General features: G+C 35.1%; 2 protein-coding genes across 10 annotated transcripts in view; one reads left to right on the forward strand and one right to left on the reverse strand.

Moving 5' to 3' along the window:
- The window catches only part of tln1 (talin 1), a 1,269,505-nt gene that overhangs the window by 426,304 nt on the left and 825,788 nt on the right, over positions 1-17,413 (forward strand). The gene's annotated exons all lie outside the window — the stretch shown is intronic.
- The window catches only part of chd1 (chromodomain helicase DNA binding protein 1), a 67,639-nt gene that overhangs the window by 23,250 nt on the left and 26,976 nt on the right, over positions 1-17,413 (reverse strand). For 4 of the 9 annotated variants that reach the window (XR_015500473.1, XR_015500474.1, XM_087269592.1 and 1 more), the window contains exons 17-27: positions 15,753-15,905; positions 15,592-15,663; positions 14,364-14,513; positions 11,290-11,438; positions 8,860-8,956; positions 8,683-8,778; positions 4,686-4,862; positions 3,979-4,142; positions 2,499-2,540; positions 2,280-2,413; positions 1,906-2,044 (exon numbers count right to left, since the gene is read on the reverse strand). Coding sequence is in view for 5 of the 9 variants with exons in the window: in XM_087269592.1 (XP_087125718.1) it covers positions 1,906-2,044; positions 2,280-2,413; positions 2,499-2,540; positions 3,979-4,142; positions 4,686-4,862; positions 8,683-8,778; positions 8,860-8,956; positions 11,290-11,438; positions 14,364-14,513; positions 15,592-15,663; positions 15,753-15,905 (1,373 nt within the window). In the remaining 4 variants the exon portion in view is untranslated. Of the gene's footprint in view, positions 1-1,029; positions 2,045-2,279; positions 2,414-2,498; positions 2,541-3,978; positions 4,143-4,685; positions 4,863-8,682; positions 8,779-8,859; positions 8,957-11,289; positions 11,439-14,363; positions 14,514-15,591; positions 15,664-15,752; positions 15,906-17,413 lie in introns of all 9 variants that reach the window. The other 5 variants (XM_087269594.1, XM_087269596.2, XR_015500476.1 and 2 more) reach the window with 4 other exon arrangements.

Genomic DNA, 17,413 nt, shown 5'->3' on the forward strand with positions numbered 1-17,413 from the left:
TTTACGTTACTCTGATGGTTGGGGTCGGGGTAGATGTTAATTAAAAAAAATAAAAAAAAACATTCATTCATTCATTTTCTTTTCGGCTTAGTCGCTTTATTAATCTGGGGTCGCCACAGCAGAATGAACCGCCAACTTATCCAGCATGTTTTATGCAGCAGATGCTGTCATTCACACTCAAACACTACGGACAATTTAGCCTACCCAATTCACCTATACCGCATGTCTTTGGACTGAGGGGGAAACCGGAGCACCCGGAGGAAACCCACGTGAACACAGGGAGAACATGCAAACTCAGAAACGCCAACTGACCCAAACCGAGACTCGAACCAGAGACCTTCTTGCTGTGAGGCGACAGCACTACTTACTGTGCCACTGCATTGCCCTAAATAACATACAAATAATGGGAAATTTAATAAATAATATAAATAATTCTCGTTAACTTCCTCTTTTCGTAAGGAATGTCTAAAAGTGCCATTAATCAGTTTGGGTATAAAGTACAACCATTAAATTAAAGAATGTTTTGATTTAAATGTTTTAATGCCATATGGCCAGATCAGTGTACACACATATTGCTTATATGCCTAAAAAAAATAAGTGTTGAAAATGTATTAAAGGGTCACGAAACACCAAAACACATTTTTTGAGCTGTTGACAGTCGTATATGTGTCCCACACTGCTAAAAACACTATTAGGACACCTATATTTCACTAAAAAGTGTAAATTGGTTGTTTTTGCGTTATTTTAAGCAAATTCGTACTTCCTGTTTGAAACGAATTTTTGAAGCTGCGTCACGGTCATGACATAATAGTGTGTATTCCAGCGTGCAGACTGGGCGTCTGTGCCAGAGTGAGTCTTATTACGTCTTACAGTGTGTTGCATTAATGCATGAGTAAGGCTTGGGTCAAACCAATCAGCGCACTCTATTGTGCAACTTCATTAATATTCATTACTATCACCGTGTTTTCAGGACAGAGACGCCACGTTGTGTTGGCAAAACAAGCGTGAAGTGTTGCTTTTATAGTTTGCTGCAGTTAAGTTTCGTTTTCATTTTCTCTCTGTGAGAGCTCAGACTCACGTGTGGATTACAGTGTATGCGACGCGCGACAACAATAACTTACGTGTCTAAGGAGAATTATTGTTTACCTGAGAGCTGTTCTCATCTGCAAACGCTGGGATCTGGAATCGTTTGTAGTATTCTCTTCATAAAGACGCGGCTCTAGTTGCTGTTGATTGTCCTGTCTCTACAGATTTGGTAAGTGAGCGACCAGTGCTCTTTGTTTATTCAGTTTGTTCGTATCTAACAAACTATTGCACAGTGTAAACACGTTAGCACCACAACCAAACTTTAACCTCGTGTAGTGTTTTTACCGCATTTAGTGACCGGAATAACACGCGCGGCTTTCTGACACTACCTGTCGTGTGCATCTAAGTTTCTGGGAAATGCGGAGGTTTTTTTCTCTCATTCGCCGTGCGGTATAAAACATTGCATGAAAAATACACGCTTAGAGCAGCTCCTCGAATCAAATATCTCGTGTGTCGCGAGGGGCATGAATGAATTCCCTGAATGAAAGAGCCAAACTGCAGTTAAAGTCCACCATTTAATAATTTGGCTAATAATTCGACTACAGATGTCCATGTAGGTTAAACACCATCACATTCTCCTGTATGTATGTGTGTGTGTGTGTGTGTGTATTTTGACTCTGAAACTCGCGCGTGCCCAAATCGACACTCCCACACCCTCCCACTTTAGTTCCTCCGACACTCCCCCCTAAACAGAGCTGGACACGCCCACTTTTCTGACTTTTTCCAAAGAAGAGGTGTTAAAACACCCTGCTGAAACGAGGGGGTTTCATGGCCCTTTAAGCGTATTGGTTTTAACACAGTTGTGGTCGTGTTTCTTACCTCTTCCTTTCCTCGGGGTCAGCAGGAATGGCCTTATGTAATGGAGCCAGCTCCTCCTCATGAGAGATCACCAGCTTAGCATTGACTTGAACGCCTGAGATCCTGAAAGTGGGTCCTTTCACCTTCCCTCGCCTGCCTCCTGATGTGAACAAACACACGCCACAATCAATTCCAGCCCTAAAACGCATCGAGTGCTTTATATGGACTGAATTCGTTCACTGGTGTGTGCGTGAAACTTGTATGCTTTTAAATTCAGACGTTTCCAATATCAAAAAACACAAGACATGGGACATTATTGTCAGCAGGATTTTCTGAAATGACTAAAACGTGTAACACACAGTGGAGCAGAGAGTGTGTTTTTCTGAAGTCATTACCTGAGGTTCGCTCAGGTCCACAAGGGTTCTCCTTTAGCGTTCTTAAACAGCCGTTGTGTACGGTCTCAGCCAGCCGCCGCAGATCATGCTCCGATTTATCCACCAACTCTGCATCACGAGCGATGGCATCAAGTCTGTATCAAACAGAAAAACAGATCAACAAAAGAGGACTAGAAATCATCACTACCATATAAAAGCAATGAAAAAACATTTCCTTACCTCTCTAAAGGGCCACCAAACTTTTTGTAACTCTTGATAAATCTGTGTGGGAAAGAAATGTCAACATGAACTACAAGCTTTAATAAATAATATGTTATTTCTATTATTTCAATATTTCAATCATAAACGTTAATATTTATTACAGTTTCACCTAAATCATTAACAAAAGTTGTTTGTGATAAAACAAGATCATTACAAGCACAATGTAGCAAACAATTCATCTTGAATAAAGTTATATTTAACGTCAAGAACAACTAGTTTGAAATTCCACAGGATATTCTTCCCATACTATCTAAATCAGTGGTTCTCAAACTTTTTTCACCAAGAACCACCTCAGAAAAAAATGGTCTCTCCAAGTACCACAATGTCCGGCATTGAAATACAGTAGTGTAGTAGGCCCAATTAAGCAGCTACAGCACTGCACAGTTCAAAAATTAGGCAGATTAATTCTCATTATTATTAATATTTTTTATTGTCAGCTACTTTAAACATTATAAATTATTTGAACATTAACACTGTACTGTGCTTACAGGTAAAAAATAAATAAAATGTCAATGTTGAAATTAAAATGCGCTTTTAAAAAGTAATTAAAAATGGCACTATTCCTAAAACATTTTTTAAAAACTGCTGTACTTAAATGTCAAGTATTATCCTGTAGGAGCCAATCCATCAATACCTGGAAAGTTCTTTGGACCTCATAAATATGAGCTATATGTCGTCATATTTATTTATAAATATTTCAAACAAAATTTTTTAAATATATGTTGCATGTATATATGACTTTTTTGTATATCTTTGAAATCTAAACATTAACTTGTATTTTAGATATATTAATTGGATTTACATATTTAAATAGAAATTAGATCTGCTTACTGCACGTTGGAGTAGGCTGTTTGTATCAGAAAAGCAAGTGATAAAACTATACCTGTTTGAGAACCACTGATCTAAATATTATCCACTTCCACTTTTGTTTATTGTTCAATGCAATTTTATATGAAGCTCTCATGTGCAATTCAAGCAGTAATGCTTAGTTCTCCTCTCTCTTCTGCTCAGCTATACATCACCATTAAGGGTCTCTGTTATAACATTACAGCGTCTCTGGCCAGGCCCCTTTGCTGCACGGGGTGTATGAGCGTAATCTAAAAGGTTTATGACATCATTAACCTGAATGTATTTTTTGTAGTCCCCAAACTTCATTCCCTGTAGGCTTGTAAAAGCCAATGTCTTCCTTTGCATTGACCTTTGAGCGTCTTACATTCAGAGATGTTGTTTATGTTCAAACAGCTACATTACACATCATCTAAAGTTTAAAATAGGAAATCGTAGTGAACCACCCCTTTAAGCATCTTTTATGTTTGTATGCATGGGCCTTGATTTGACCTAAAAACAATTTCCACTAAAGTAAAACATACAGCCCATCATTCGCATAGCATGAAACTGCTAGAAGAGACTGGGAGTATATTAAGCGTGAGCAGTTCACCTTCGTATCTCAGCATCAGTGAAGCCTTTAATGTTCTCTCTTGGGATAGTTCGAGGTCTTCCACGCTTCTTGGGCCTCTTTCGGTCAGAGACTGAATCACTGTCTGAAGCAGAGTATCGTCTGTTCCTGCTGCGTCGGCCCTCATTTCCATTAAAGTTCATCTGCTATTACAAAACAAACCAGAACATGAAAAAGTGTACAGTACGCTGCACAAGTAACTGATCTTTAATGCAACAATGCATTTTTTTTTAAATTCATGAAGGCACCCAAGCAATCGACAGTCTTCCAAACCAAATCCATTATGCATTTGTTGTGTTGCATTTAGGCATGGGATGATAACCGTTTTTAAGGTATACCAAGGTTTGGAAAAGTCGAGGTTTTAAATCTGTAATACCGTTCAGATAAGTGTATGATTTTTTTATTTACTTTTTTTTTTTTTTTTTTTTTTACAGTAGTATCAGCAGAAAAAATACCCAAAGATGCCATTTTAAATGGTAAAGAAATCTGTGTTTTTGAAACAAATAAAGACAGCAGAAGTGAATGATTGATTTTTATTATTTAGCCTTTACTGTTCCAAAATATTAAAAATCTTTAAATTTATTTATATACAATATTTTTATCCAAGGTTATCATATCATCAGAATCTTATACCCGTCCATGTCTAGTCACATTTACTGACACTGTTGGATATAGTGTGATTGGCTAACCTGTTTAGCGCATTTCCTCATTCGGGGCAGTAAATAGATTTCTGCGAGCTCTTTCTGTCGCTCCTCCTCTTCGAGTCTCCTCCGATGATCCTCTGGGATAATGTCATCCCAGTTCCTGTCATTCCTCTCTGTGTCCATGTCAATTTCCTCATCTTCCATCATGGAGAAATTTGCCACCTGCAAGATGGAGCAAGTATTTTTAGTGGTGCGTAAAGGTGATTTTTTAACACCGTATTTAAGGGTCCTAATAGGGCTGGGCAATATGACCTTAAATCAAAACCTTAATTAATTGAACACTTCAATTTAGATTTGATTTGTTTTCAAGGTAATTATTTAAATACTTTTTGGTAACACTTTATAATAACTACACACTATAAATCATTTATTAAGCATTAGCAAATAGTGAACTCATTATCTGTTAAGCATTAACTCTACATTAATAAGTGTTAGTAAGCAGTTTATAACTGCAGCTACAAATGCTTCATTCTTGACTTATAAGCACCTATATAATGTGTTTAATGATTGTATTTTCATACTCTGTTAATGATTTACTTTTCATTACTAAATTAAGTATCGAATTATTTACAAACTGTTTGTATTTAAGAGTAGTTGAGGGTTTTTAGGATCATTCAGATTGAGTTAGTAAATGATTAATAAACTATTGAAATCAACATTTATATGTCTTATTATTCAGGCATATATTAATGGTTACTATATATGTTAATAAATGCTCTATTAACTCAACTTCATGCAGTTTTGTGACCTAATCTAAAGTGAGGACTATTCATGCTTTATAAATCCCTTATAAATGACAAATAAAGGCTCAGTTAAATTCTAAACAGGAAAAAAATACATTATTCATTTCTCTTCATTTAAAGATACACAAATAAAACTGTACTTCGAATGAAAATAAATCTTTGCAACCTTATCTAAAATAGAATCACTGTAGAGTTTAAATATTACATCTTATTATAATGTTAAATTATTATATTGTTGTTGTTTTATCCAGTTGGATGTCATATTTTGACTCTCATGTTATTTTGCAATGTTTATACTTTACAGTAATTTTACTTTTTAGAAGGATTTCACAGATTATCGTTCATTTGATACTGAGCCTTTAATAGGCATTTATAAAGCATGAATAGTCCTCATTTTAGATTAGGTCACAAAACTGCATGAAGTTGAGTTAATAAAGCATTTACTAACATATTAGTTAACTATTAGCATATGCCTGAATAATAAGACATATAATTGTTGATTTCAATAGTTAATCAAGTCAAGAATAGAGCATTTGTAGCTGCAGTTATAAACTGCTTACTAACGTTTATTAATGTAGAGTGAATGCTTAACAGATAATGAATTCACTATTTGCTATTATGCTTAATAAATGATTTATAGTTTGTAGTTATTATAAAGTGTTACCTACTTTTTTCCTCTCAAAGTTCATCGTGTTATCATTTGTACGGTAAATCAACTATTGAATGTCTTTTTCTAATGAAAGAGCATATATGTGTTCTTTAAAATATTACAATAAAGAAAACAAACTTTTTATGGTTATTTATTGAACACTTCAAATTGAAATCAAAGCACAAATTGCTTGACATTGAGGTATCTTGTGGGAAAAGTCATATTTCAATTTTAATGTAAAAGACAAGCTTCAATAAAGAAATAGAGAGTATTTTTATTTTTTTTGCAAAACTCTCAAGGTTTCAGTTTGTCCACACATGGTAATGCACTTTAATTAGCAATTAGAGCTGCAACAATGAATCGATTAAAACAGATTACTAAATGCATTGGCAACGAGTTTCATAATGGATCCATCATGTTGCGCGACACAGAGCGGTTTAATTATTAGAAAAACTTTAGTTAAACACGGAGCGAAGCGAACGAACTCTGCCTCTGTAAAACGAGTGGAGGTAACGTTAGAGGAAAGATACATGGCAAAGGCAGAAAAAGCTGTGCAACCCTAGTCATCCAAGATGTGGGAACTAAATAAACAAAAGCTGTATGACATGAAAAATTTAAACTGAGCTTTGGCGCATTGGCGCTGAGCCAGAGAAAGACGTGTCATCACAATTATGCAGTGTTTTTAACCACCCAATGCTTATTTTATGTTTTAGACATGTAAACACACACAAGTACCAGTAAAACAATGCATTGAGTTTGTAAAACACAAAAGTTTATGGAAGTCTAACAATCCATTCAAATATACATTGCCGATGTGTATTCATATCAGATACACGTAGTGAAAGTAACAATAAAGTTTAATCTATTCTTCTCCCAGCTGGCCAGCCGCTTGCTTGCATGCCTGCATTTCGGGAGTAACGGATGACTTTACATGAATCCTGCATGTTCTGATTTTAAGAATGAGGCATTAGACCGGACGCAAGTAAACATGACGATGCCCATCTCATGTTATAGTTCATGATCAAGATCATTTATACGTCTTTTACAAAAAATACGTCTTTTACAAAAACACTCACAGTTACACTTACACAGTTTTGTGAATTGGAATTTCTGGTAGTTGATGACATGATGAGCGTGTGAATATTTTGTAATAAAAAGGAAAGCATAATAGGGATAAATCTCTCATACAGCGCTATTGTGGCTGCAGTGTGTCACGTGACAAACATGACGCGTCTCCAGGAAAACATTAAGAGTGAACGTTCTAAAATAATGATCGACACTCACAACACTCACTCCTGGGGCCAGATAGAATCTTTTAAACTCCCCAGTGAAAGTGTTAATAACAGCAGTAAAGTAGCAGGGGTAGAGGTACTTTGTATTGCAAGACCATAGACACGTTTTTATTCACTCGCCTTTTTTAAATTATTTATTGTTCCATCTATTGTCATGTATAGCTACACTGCAAAAAACGCTTCTCTTACTTAGTCATTTCAACTCGTTTCCAGTCCAAACATCTAAAATATCTGAAATCAAGACTAGACAAGAAAAATGGCATGAGAAAATTAGGTAATGCTTAACACTTCTGTTTGAGATTATATCTCATTAAGATTATTTTTCTTACCTCATTGGCAAATAATTTAACTTGTTTTAAGCATCCATCACTTAATTTTAAGATGCTTTCTTTTAGAAAACAAGACTTTTTTTTTTTATTGCCATGTCAGCAACCAAGGCTAATTTCATGGTCAGAAAACAAGACAAAATTTCTTATGCTATTTTGTGTCTAGTATGTATCTTGATTCAAGATTTTTTTCTTTTAGATATTTGGATTGAAAACAGGACAAAACTACTAAGTTTTTATTATTATTATTGTATTATTATTATTATAACAACAGCTCAGGGATGTTTAAATACAACATGTTTGTGCACTTTCTAAAGAATTTAGTTCTATTTTTGAATAAAGGGTTGGAAATGATTGTTTTTTTTTTTTTTTAAATCTAATTCATCGATTAATCGAAAAAATAGTCGACAGATTAATGGACTGTTAAAATAATTGTTGGTTGCAGCCCTATAGGAAATTATTGAATAAAAAAAAAAACTAAATAACCGACATGGGGAAATAATGTTTGTCATAGAATCTCGGTTTTGATTTGTTTTTGCCAAGCCTTAGGTCCTAATATTGTTTTGCAGGTCTCGCACAAAAACTTTATATCCAAACAATCCAAAATAAAGACTGTCGCATCAGCTTATATAAAAAAAAGCCTGCTTTTCTTTTTTTATAGCGCTGTTATTCCCATTACTGGTCTACTCAGGTTGATTTCAGTTTGTCTACAAAAACACTGGAATTACTGAAGACTTGTTTTAGGCAGTTAAGAACAATTTCTTTCATTTGAAAGACAATAACTCAATTTATCGTACACTTTCATATTTGAAAATGTGTAGATCTAATGCATTCACAAACAACTAATGTTACACACTAGATGAAAGGATGGATCTTAATTTCTTTATTTTTTTACACATAATGGGGCAAATTAAATATGTGACTGAAAGTCCAACGTATCATTAATAATACGTTTTAAATGCCAGAAAATACCTTAAACTGTGAGAGCAGCTCTTCTCCTACAGTCGATGGTCCTGGGTCATTCTCTCTGGTTTCTGCTCTCTTCAGGATTTCATCGATATCCATCTCCTACCAGATGAACAATGTCAAAGGTTAACTGCTGTATTGACTTTGTCCATATGCTGATGACCATTTTCGAGTAAACCCTACCTGAGGTTCCTGTTCCTCTCCTTCTGGCTCTTTGAAAAGTTCTTCAGCACCAAACTTCAATATAGCTGACAGTTCCTCCTTGTTGAATGGAGTAGAACTGCAGAGGAACCAGACAATGAGAACTCGTTATTTCAATGCACATGGGTGATTTAGAATAGCGGGTACACTTTCACATCTACAAAACAAACCTTCAATAGTTTTTCAAAAACAAAATGGAATTAATTGTTTTTGAACTGAAACACTCATTGTAAACATTTATCTATACAGGGTTCATACACATTTTACTGCCAAAATTTCAAGACTTTTCCAGAACATTCGAGTACATTTTCATGACGTAATGTCTACATATACATGGTAAATAATAAGAAAAACAATGACGTTCAAATTTACTACAGCATATCATACAACACAACAATATATTTTGTATGAATTTGTTTTTATATCTATGTAAAGTTCATTTTAATAACGCTTACACAGCACTAACAATGTGAGAGTTTTTGGCCAATAACAGAAAAGAAGTACAGACAACTAACCTATATTCAAGTTAGGGCTGCACAATATATCGTTTCAGCATTGATATCGTGATGTGTGCATCTGCAATAGTCACATCGCAGGATTCGCAATGTTGAGATTATAGTTTAATATAGAGTTTAATCATAGTGGAGTAAAAGTTTATCATCTGCATGCATTTTTAAAGAGATAGTTCACCCAAAATTACTTACCATTTTTATTACACCCTTCACTTGTTTTAATCATGAGTTTTCTTTTTTTAAATGAACACAAATAGAATATAATTTAATAACTGCTATTGTACTGAAACAAGTGACGTGAGTAAATAGTGAGAACATTTTAATCTTTTCATGGACTGTCCCTTTAAGGCCTGTGACTGTGTGAACATTTCAATATTTCAGAGTTTAAAACATCCGGCCACAAGAAATGATTTGTAACTTTAATAAAGATTAAATAATAAAAAAATGATGACTATGCAGTGCTGATTATTCAATATGTGTACCTAAATAATGAATATCTGAAAACTATCATTCATTTTTATCTTTACTATGTTTTATTTATCTCTGCTTGTCATTTATTTGTTATTTCATTTATTATTTGAGATTCACTCCTCTACAAAATCCCCCAAATCTATCCAAATAAACCTGATAAATCGCCTGGTGAAATTGTATTCACATTGCAATATACATCACAGAAATACAAAATATTGTAATGTCAGATTTTTCCAATATCGTGCAGCCCTGATTAAAGTGTACAGATATTTGTTAAACTAATATTTGTGACTTTTCCAAAACTTTGTGGGTTTTTCTGTTTTTCAAAAAAAATAAAAATAAATAAAATAAATAAATAAATAAATAAAAATTTCCAGGCCAGGAAAATGCCATCTCAAAACGCCATGACTTCACCAGGTTTTCCATGACTGTATAAACTCTATAAAAATATTGTTTGAATGTATTTCGAGACATTTTGTCTTAAAAATATAAATTTAAAGACTCCAACAACAACCGTGTTTTGATCATTGAATGTCCTGAATCATTTATCCTTAATGATCATAAAATACTTCTAGAAATGCATTACTACAATATATTCTTATTTAATGAAATAAATTTTAAAGTTAAATAAGCACATTCTAACATTCAAACATCTATTGTGTATAGCATCGCGTTGAGGCAGCCTTTAGGAACAAACGGATCACTGAACGAATCATATGGGAGTCGTTGGGATAATCAAGTAAAAATAAATGCATATTATAAGACAACGAAAGCGTTTTTTGACTTTGTATGCATCAAACTGTTGTTGGAGACCCCCAAAACCAAAATATTACCTCTTATAATGCAAAATTGGGGCTCTTTAAAATGAAAAATAATAAAAAATATAAATAAATAACATTTGGTCTCTCTACGTTCTTGTCCATTCTGTTACATCAAGATACACCAATAAAAGATGAATTATCCATCAACTCTGTTATTGTAAAAGTTCATTTGAATGTATGATTCAATTTTTCATAATATATATTTTAAGTAGTTTTAGACATGCCACGTGTTGTCTGATTTGATGTTAGCATCTTGAGTTAAAGCATGAAATTGTAGAAAATGTCAACTGTAATTGTCAACCCTTATGAATTTTAAAAAGCTTACAATAAAGTTAAGCAATTATTAACAGAATCAATGGTCTCGATCAAACATGTTTTGCACCATTTTACATTAATAAAGGATTTAGCTTACTTTAAAATTAAACATTTGCAGTTTATTATAAAAAAAGGAATGGAAAATGTTTTAAAAACTTAGTCATGAATTAGACAATCATACTACAATTTCTACTAAAGAGTTTGATGCCAGTGCCAACCACAAGCACAGCTTCTTTTTTGTTAATAGAGTTACAAAGGATTTTCTTTATTTTTATTGCTGCTGGTATCTTTACCTGGAAGGAGCAGCACCCGTATGAAGCACAGTCTTTCCCGTGGTGTCCATCCTCTGAATGACGAGATGGTCCAGCACCATTTTCTTCTTGGCTCGCTCAATAATTTCCTCCTCAACTGAGCCCTTGGTCACCAGACGGTATATATTCACCTGTAATAGGCCAAGTGTAAATCACTGCAGCAATGGACAAAGCTTATTGATATGAAGGAAAAAAATGTATCAGACTGGGCATGCAACAATATCTTATTTTTATTTAACATATCAAATTACTAAAGCTTGAATTAAAGTACTGACCTTTTTATAGCATGTAACAAAGCCATTTCTTTCAACAGATTAAATGATGAACATTTTAATCTAATATTTGGTTGACAGGTTTTTTGTGCACGTTAATAACAAAAAGTTCAGATCATTTTACTGACTCTGCCTTTTTTTTTTTTTGAGTAGGGCTGGGCGATAATTCGATAACGATAATTATCACCATATATATTTTTTTTCGATAAAATGATAATGACAATTCGATAAGTGTTCCAATAATATTCACGCACTATGTGTAACACTGCGCATGCATTTTGCAGCCTGCCCTTCCGGATGCTGCACACTGTACAAGTTTACAGCCGTACAGTGTTAGTTGCACTTGGAGGAGTAGAAAAAGATAAGGTAAAAAAGGTCACAGACATTGTTGACAAGAAACGACACCAAACTTCAGTAGTCTGGAGCGACTTCGTTTTTTGCAATCCGACACAAAACAGAGCAACGAGCACTGCAAACTGCACAGACGACTTGTGCCGTTAAAAACAGGCAACACCACAAACCTGTTGTTTTAAATAATACCACCCTTATGAAGATGCTGATAAAATTACAGACCCAAACAAGCGACTAACCAACTAAACCAGCGAGACTACCCAGAAGAGTTTCATGTCATTATTTTTGAAAGCCGTGCCTCACGAGACCCACCCCAAAAAGACAGACGAAAGATATGACAGACAACACAGTTTCAAACACATCTCAATAAACACTCGATGCTTGCTGTAAACTACAAGCTGCATTATTTAAGGGCATTTGTTACGATATTGATCTTTCGTTGTCAAACTTTTCCTTTCTAAAATTAAGATATTTTCTTTGCATCTGTAATACCACTGTTGTCTCTCATCGACTGTAAAATAATCCGCCTTTATGAAGGACATAATCAGAGGAAATCAGATGTTCACGACAAAATCTTTAAAATAATGACATATTAAAAGTGCAGCAAATATATGACATTTGTTTACAACAGCAGTGGATCATTAACTAAATCCTTATTTTCCATGAAGCAAAGCATCATCCACCTGCAGTTGTTTAGGACGGGCACCAACTAAAATATATACTTTATATATTTTACTTCGAAAATGTATGTTTTTGCAACAAATTTCGCTAACTATTAGGGGTGTCAAAACTAATTGTTTCTTCGGTGCACCGTGATGCAGAAGGGGACAATTCGGTATCGGTTCAGTAATAATCATAACCGGTTATTATGTACTGACGTTATTTACCTCATATGCGCTCTGTCGCTAGGGAGGTGAGCGCGGGTATTTAAAACACTCCTGGCGCCAACTGTGCACAATTTCACTGCGTTCCCTTTTTCTCGCCTCTCTTTTCCTCTCGGCTGTATGCAATTACCAAATAAAGCACAGGAGCGGTCGGTAACTATAATTTTAACACGAGTGGGGGGTCTCAAAATATCGCTCCCGAGCGAGCAACCAAGCAAGCAAGCATAGCGTGTGTGCGCGTTTGTTTGGTACTGTGTATGTTTGTGTATTGTGCGTGAATGAGAGACAGTGTGGTGCTGTGTGTTCATGTGTGTGCATGTGTGTGTTTGTTTATAAGGACAGCTTGTTATAGCCACCCCCCAAAAAATTACACTGTGTATGGAAAGCATCGTCAATGCACCGTGATGCACCAAGATATCGAATTGAACAGAATCGATGGCAGGATAATCGTAACCGAACCGTGAGAGCAGTAAAGGTTCACACCTCTATTAATTATAACGTGTAACTTAATTTTGATGTATATTTTGTTGGTCATTTATCTACAACATAAACAAAAAGAACGAATAACATCTGAGGTGAAGCCATTTAAAACAAGTCTGCCATAGAATATGCTTTAGCGCACATAACAATCCATTAAACTGTTTACACGGTTTCACTTTAATTCATTAATGAAGCACAATTTGAGCAGCATGAGCTGGACAGTCTTTACAAACTATTCACAGCACTGATAGTATTCTTAGGTTACCTCAGAAGAATAAACTCGGTCTGTAGAATGAGAGCTCAGAAACTCGTTGAGTGAATGGAGAGGCTGCCCGCATGTCTCACCGTGATGTGTGATTTATAAAATAAGAGCATAGGCCTATTCTTGCCAGTCTGTGAGATAACATAAGTGAAAACACTTGCAAATATATAATGGAGATCTGCGTATGTGTCCCGCAATATGCAATGTCAAGAGGGTGACTCCATAAGGTAAGGTAAACTGCACACACTTGATTATGTAATGCGTGGACACGTCTCACAGCGCAAAGCATACTCAACAAATGAGAATGGCTTCAAGCAATATTTTTAATGCAAGCGGGAATTCTGGAAGAAATGGACATTATGAAGTACCTCCGAGTTCGTATCGAGGGCATGAATGAAAAGATAGTTAATGAAATGGCAAAGGTGGCCTGTTGCTTGAGAATTTGTATCCACGTTGTTTGTTTCCACAAATAGTGTGAGAAACTAACTGCAGCTGAACTTGACGAAAAATTAACAATGAAGATCACATTGCCATTATGAACATGAACTATTGTTGCATGAAATGTAACTAGCATAGAATAGTGACGTGATGACATTAATCGAACAATGTGCTATAAGATTTAAAACAGGGACAGGAAAGGAACATTCAAAAATCAACTCATGTAAACACCTTAATCATATTATTGTCTTATACAGATTAAGGCAAATAATTAGAAAACTGATGTCCATGTAAACGTAGTGACTGACAATGTTATGCAGCAAAAGTGCTGTAAAGCATGTAATGTAAATGTACATAGTTAATGCTGACCTGTTTTTTCTGACCAATCCTGTGAGCTCTGGCCTGGGCCTGCAGGTCATTCTGAGGGTTCCAGTCTGAGTCAAAAATAACCACTGTATCTGCAGAGGCCAGGTTAATGCCCAGACCACCCGCTCGTGTGGACAACAGGAAACAGAAATCCTGCAAAGTCAAAGAAATCACGTCAACAAATTTCACGTTTTCCATTTTTCAATAAATGGAGTTAATCTAATACTCAAACATTTCTGATACGAAATTTAACAAGGTTTGGGGGAATATATATATATGCAATCCAATAATTAGCAAATTAATTATATTACCAACCATAAATTATACATAAGTTTAATAAACATGTTTGAGTTAGTCAACTGAAATGTCATCCTTAAAGAAACACTCCAGCTTAGAAAAAAAAGAGGGAAAAAAAGCTTAATTTATAAGTATCCTAGAGTTAAACAGTTAAATTAAGCCATTTTTGAATCCATTCAGCCGATTTCTTGTTCTGGCAGGGTCACTTTTAACTTGGCATGATGAATTGAATTGGGACATTAGCAAAACAAAAAAGTATAACCAAAAAAGTTATGATAAGTTTTCTATTTAAAGCTCAAGTGAACTGTAGTTAAAACTATGAAATTAAAATGTATAGGCCAGTGACTCTCAACCATGTTCCTGGAGAACAACCAACACTGCATGTTTTGGATGTTTCCTTTGAAAGAGCTGTAATGAGTGTGACAAACAGTCTCTCCTGATGAGCTGATGATCTGAATAAGGCGTGTTTGGTTGAGGAAACATGGAAAATATACAGAGCTGGTGGTCCTTCAGGAATGTGGTTGAGAAACACTGTTTTAGGCCAGTATTTCTAGGAACTAGACTCTCATTCTGGCGCAATAATCAAATAACTCTGTTGCTGTAAGGTAGAACAACATCACGTAGCACATGAGAATGAGCTATTATCAGAGGGAACCTTAAAACCATGGTGACACGACAGACACATTGTTTAACTATAACAGATTTGTAAAATGAAAAAAAAAAAAGAGAAAAAAATTGGTTGAATGGTGTCTTTATTTTTAATTTAATAAACATGCTTGACCGATTGTGCACAGAATGCTTAGTATTATTTAATAAATAAATATAAATGGCCCCAAAACAATATAATCACATCAGAGCATGGATGTTAACATCACAATGAATTGAATGAAATGAACATTTATAGATCTTTGATCTTCAGTGATTTCACAAATACCTCAGAGCCGTCTGCATTAAAATGATCCAAAGCCTGCTTTCTCATTTCCCCCTTTATGGAACCATCCAGTCTCTAGAAAAACAAGCCAAAAACACTTTTATAAGTCAGAACCAATGCGAAAACACTGCCATGTACATGCAGCGAGTGAATCGGGCCGTCACCTGGAATAAGAACTGCCGGTACTTCAGATATTCAGCCAGGATGTCCAGCATCCGAACCATCTGCGAGAAGATGAGCACACGGTGCCCTCGTTCCTTCAGCCGAACCAGCAGTTTATCCAGAAGGATCAGCTTCCCACTACTTCGAACAAGGTGCTGCAGACAAGATGTCCGGTAAATCCTTTATAATCACTTGTCACACATTGTTTTGATTAATTGTGGTTATAAAGGTTTTTCCAAACATGCAAGTGCTATTTAAAAGCACCACTTGCCCAGTAACAGTTTTAGAGTGCTATCAACCTTAGAAGACCCTTCACTGACCAGCACAATGACCTTGTTTGCATTGATGCTAGAAAAGCAACACTACGCAACTTTCTGTCACGGCTCCCCCCTTGTGACTGATTTTTTTAAGATTGATTATTGCCTGTTACCAACAAAGCAGATTGCATTGTTCTGCTTGTGGGTATTTCTAAACATGTCCATTGTTCCACTAGCAGTGATGGACAGGGCTGTGTACACCCAGTTGCATGTGTAATTTTAAACAACAGGAGGCATATCTGGTAATTGCAGCAATAGAAATCATCTAGATAAAAAGTGAATCTACCACTGAAATCATTAAAAAAAATTACATGCTGCAACTTTAACCCATTTACGCTTAAAGAGGACAGTACATCTAAAAAATGTATTCCGTCATCGTTTATTTGTCCTTCAGTTGTTCCAAACCTGTCTTTCGTCTGCTCGATACTTTTTTCCAACTTACTTCAGAATATATTGCTTGCTTGCTCTAAATTATTCTTAATTTAGAACCAAATAAGAGGGAGTACAATTTCATTCTTGGGTGAACTATTTGATTAATACCCCAACAATACATGGTCATTTAATGTGCATTCTTCATAATTGAAGATAAAGAAACAGAAGCTAAAGCATAAACTGATTAGCAGACTTCTCTTTTGCCCATGACCTTGACTTCTATCTGCATGTCTACACGTTAGCTTGTGCCCTGTCAGCTTAAGAATGAATGAAGCGTGACAGGAAAGAGCTTTTACAGCAGATTTATGCGCATACAGTCAAGGCAAATGTCTGTGCAAATTAATTTGTCAATAAACTTCAATAAAACTCAAATACTGAAAGTATAATGTGGGTGCTTACATTTTGACTGTGTTTCCACTGAGAAAATATCTAATTCTTTGATAAAGTCTTTTAAATGCAGTTTATTTGCATTGCAGGCTTACTGATTTACATGTAAACTGGTAAAACAGGTTATTTTGAACTGATTTTCACTAGTTATCAGTGCATTTGTGTGCATGTAGACATGCTCAACTACTCGATTTCTCCATATACACTACCAGACAAAAGTCTTGTCGCCTATGCAAAGTTTTAGGAACAACAAAAAATAACTTGACTTCTAATTGATTATTTGGTATTAGAAGTGGCTTAAATGAAAGGCAAATACCTCTAGATTAAAATAAAAGTATGATCATGCCTTGATTTTTAATGATTAAATTAGGACAGTGAAGTCTGACTTAGCTTAGACAAAAGTCTTGTCACTTAACAGAAATAATGTCCCGTATAGAATATAATAGGAAACGAGTTAATATTGTGTATGACTCCCATGAGCTTGGAGGACTGCATCCAAACATCTCTGCAATGACTCAAATAACTGA

The sequence above is a fragment of the Danio rerio genome, chromosome 10, assembly GCF_052040795.2.
Source record: "Danio rerio strain M-AB ecotype USA chromosome 10, GRCz13ab, whole genome shotgun sequence".
NCBI lineage: Eukaryota > Metazoa > Chordata > Actinopteri > Cypriniformes > Danionidae > Danio > Danio rerio.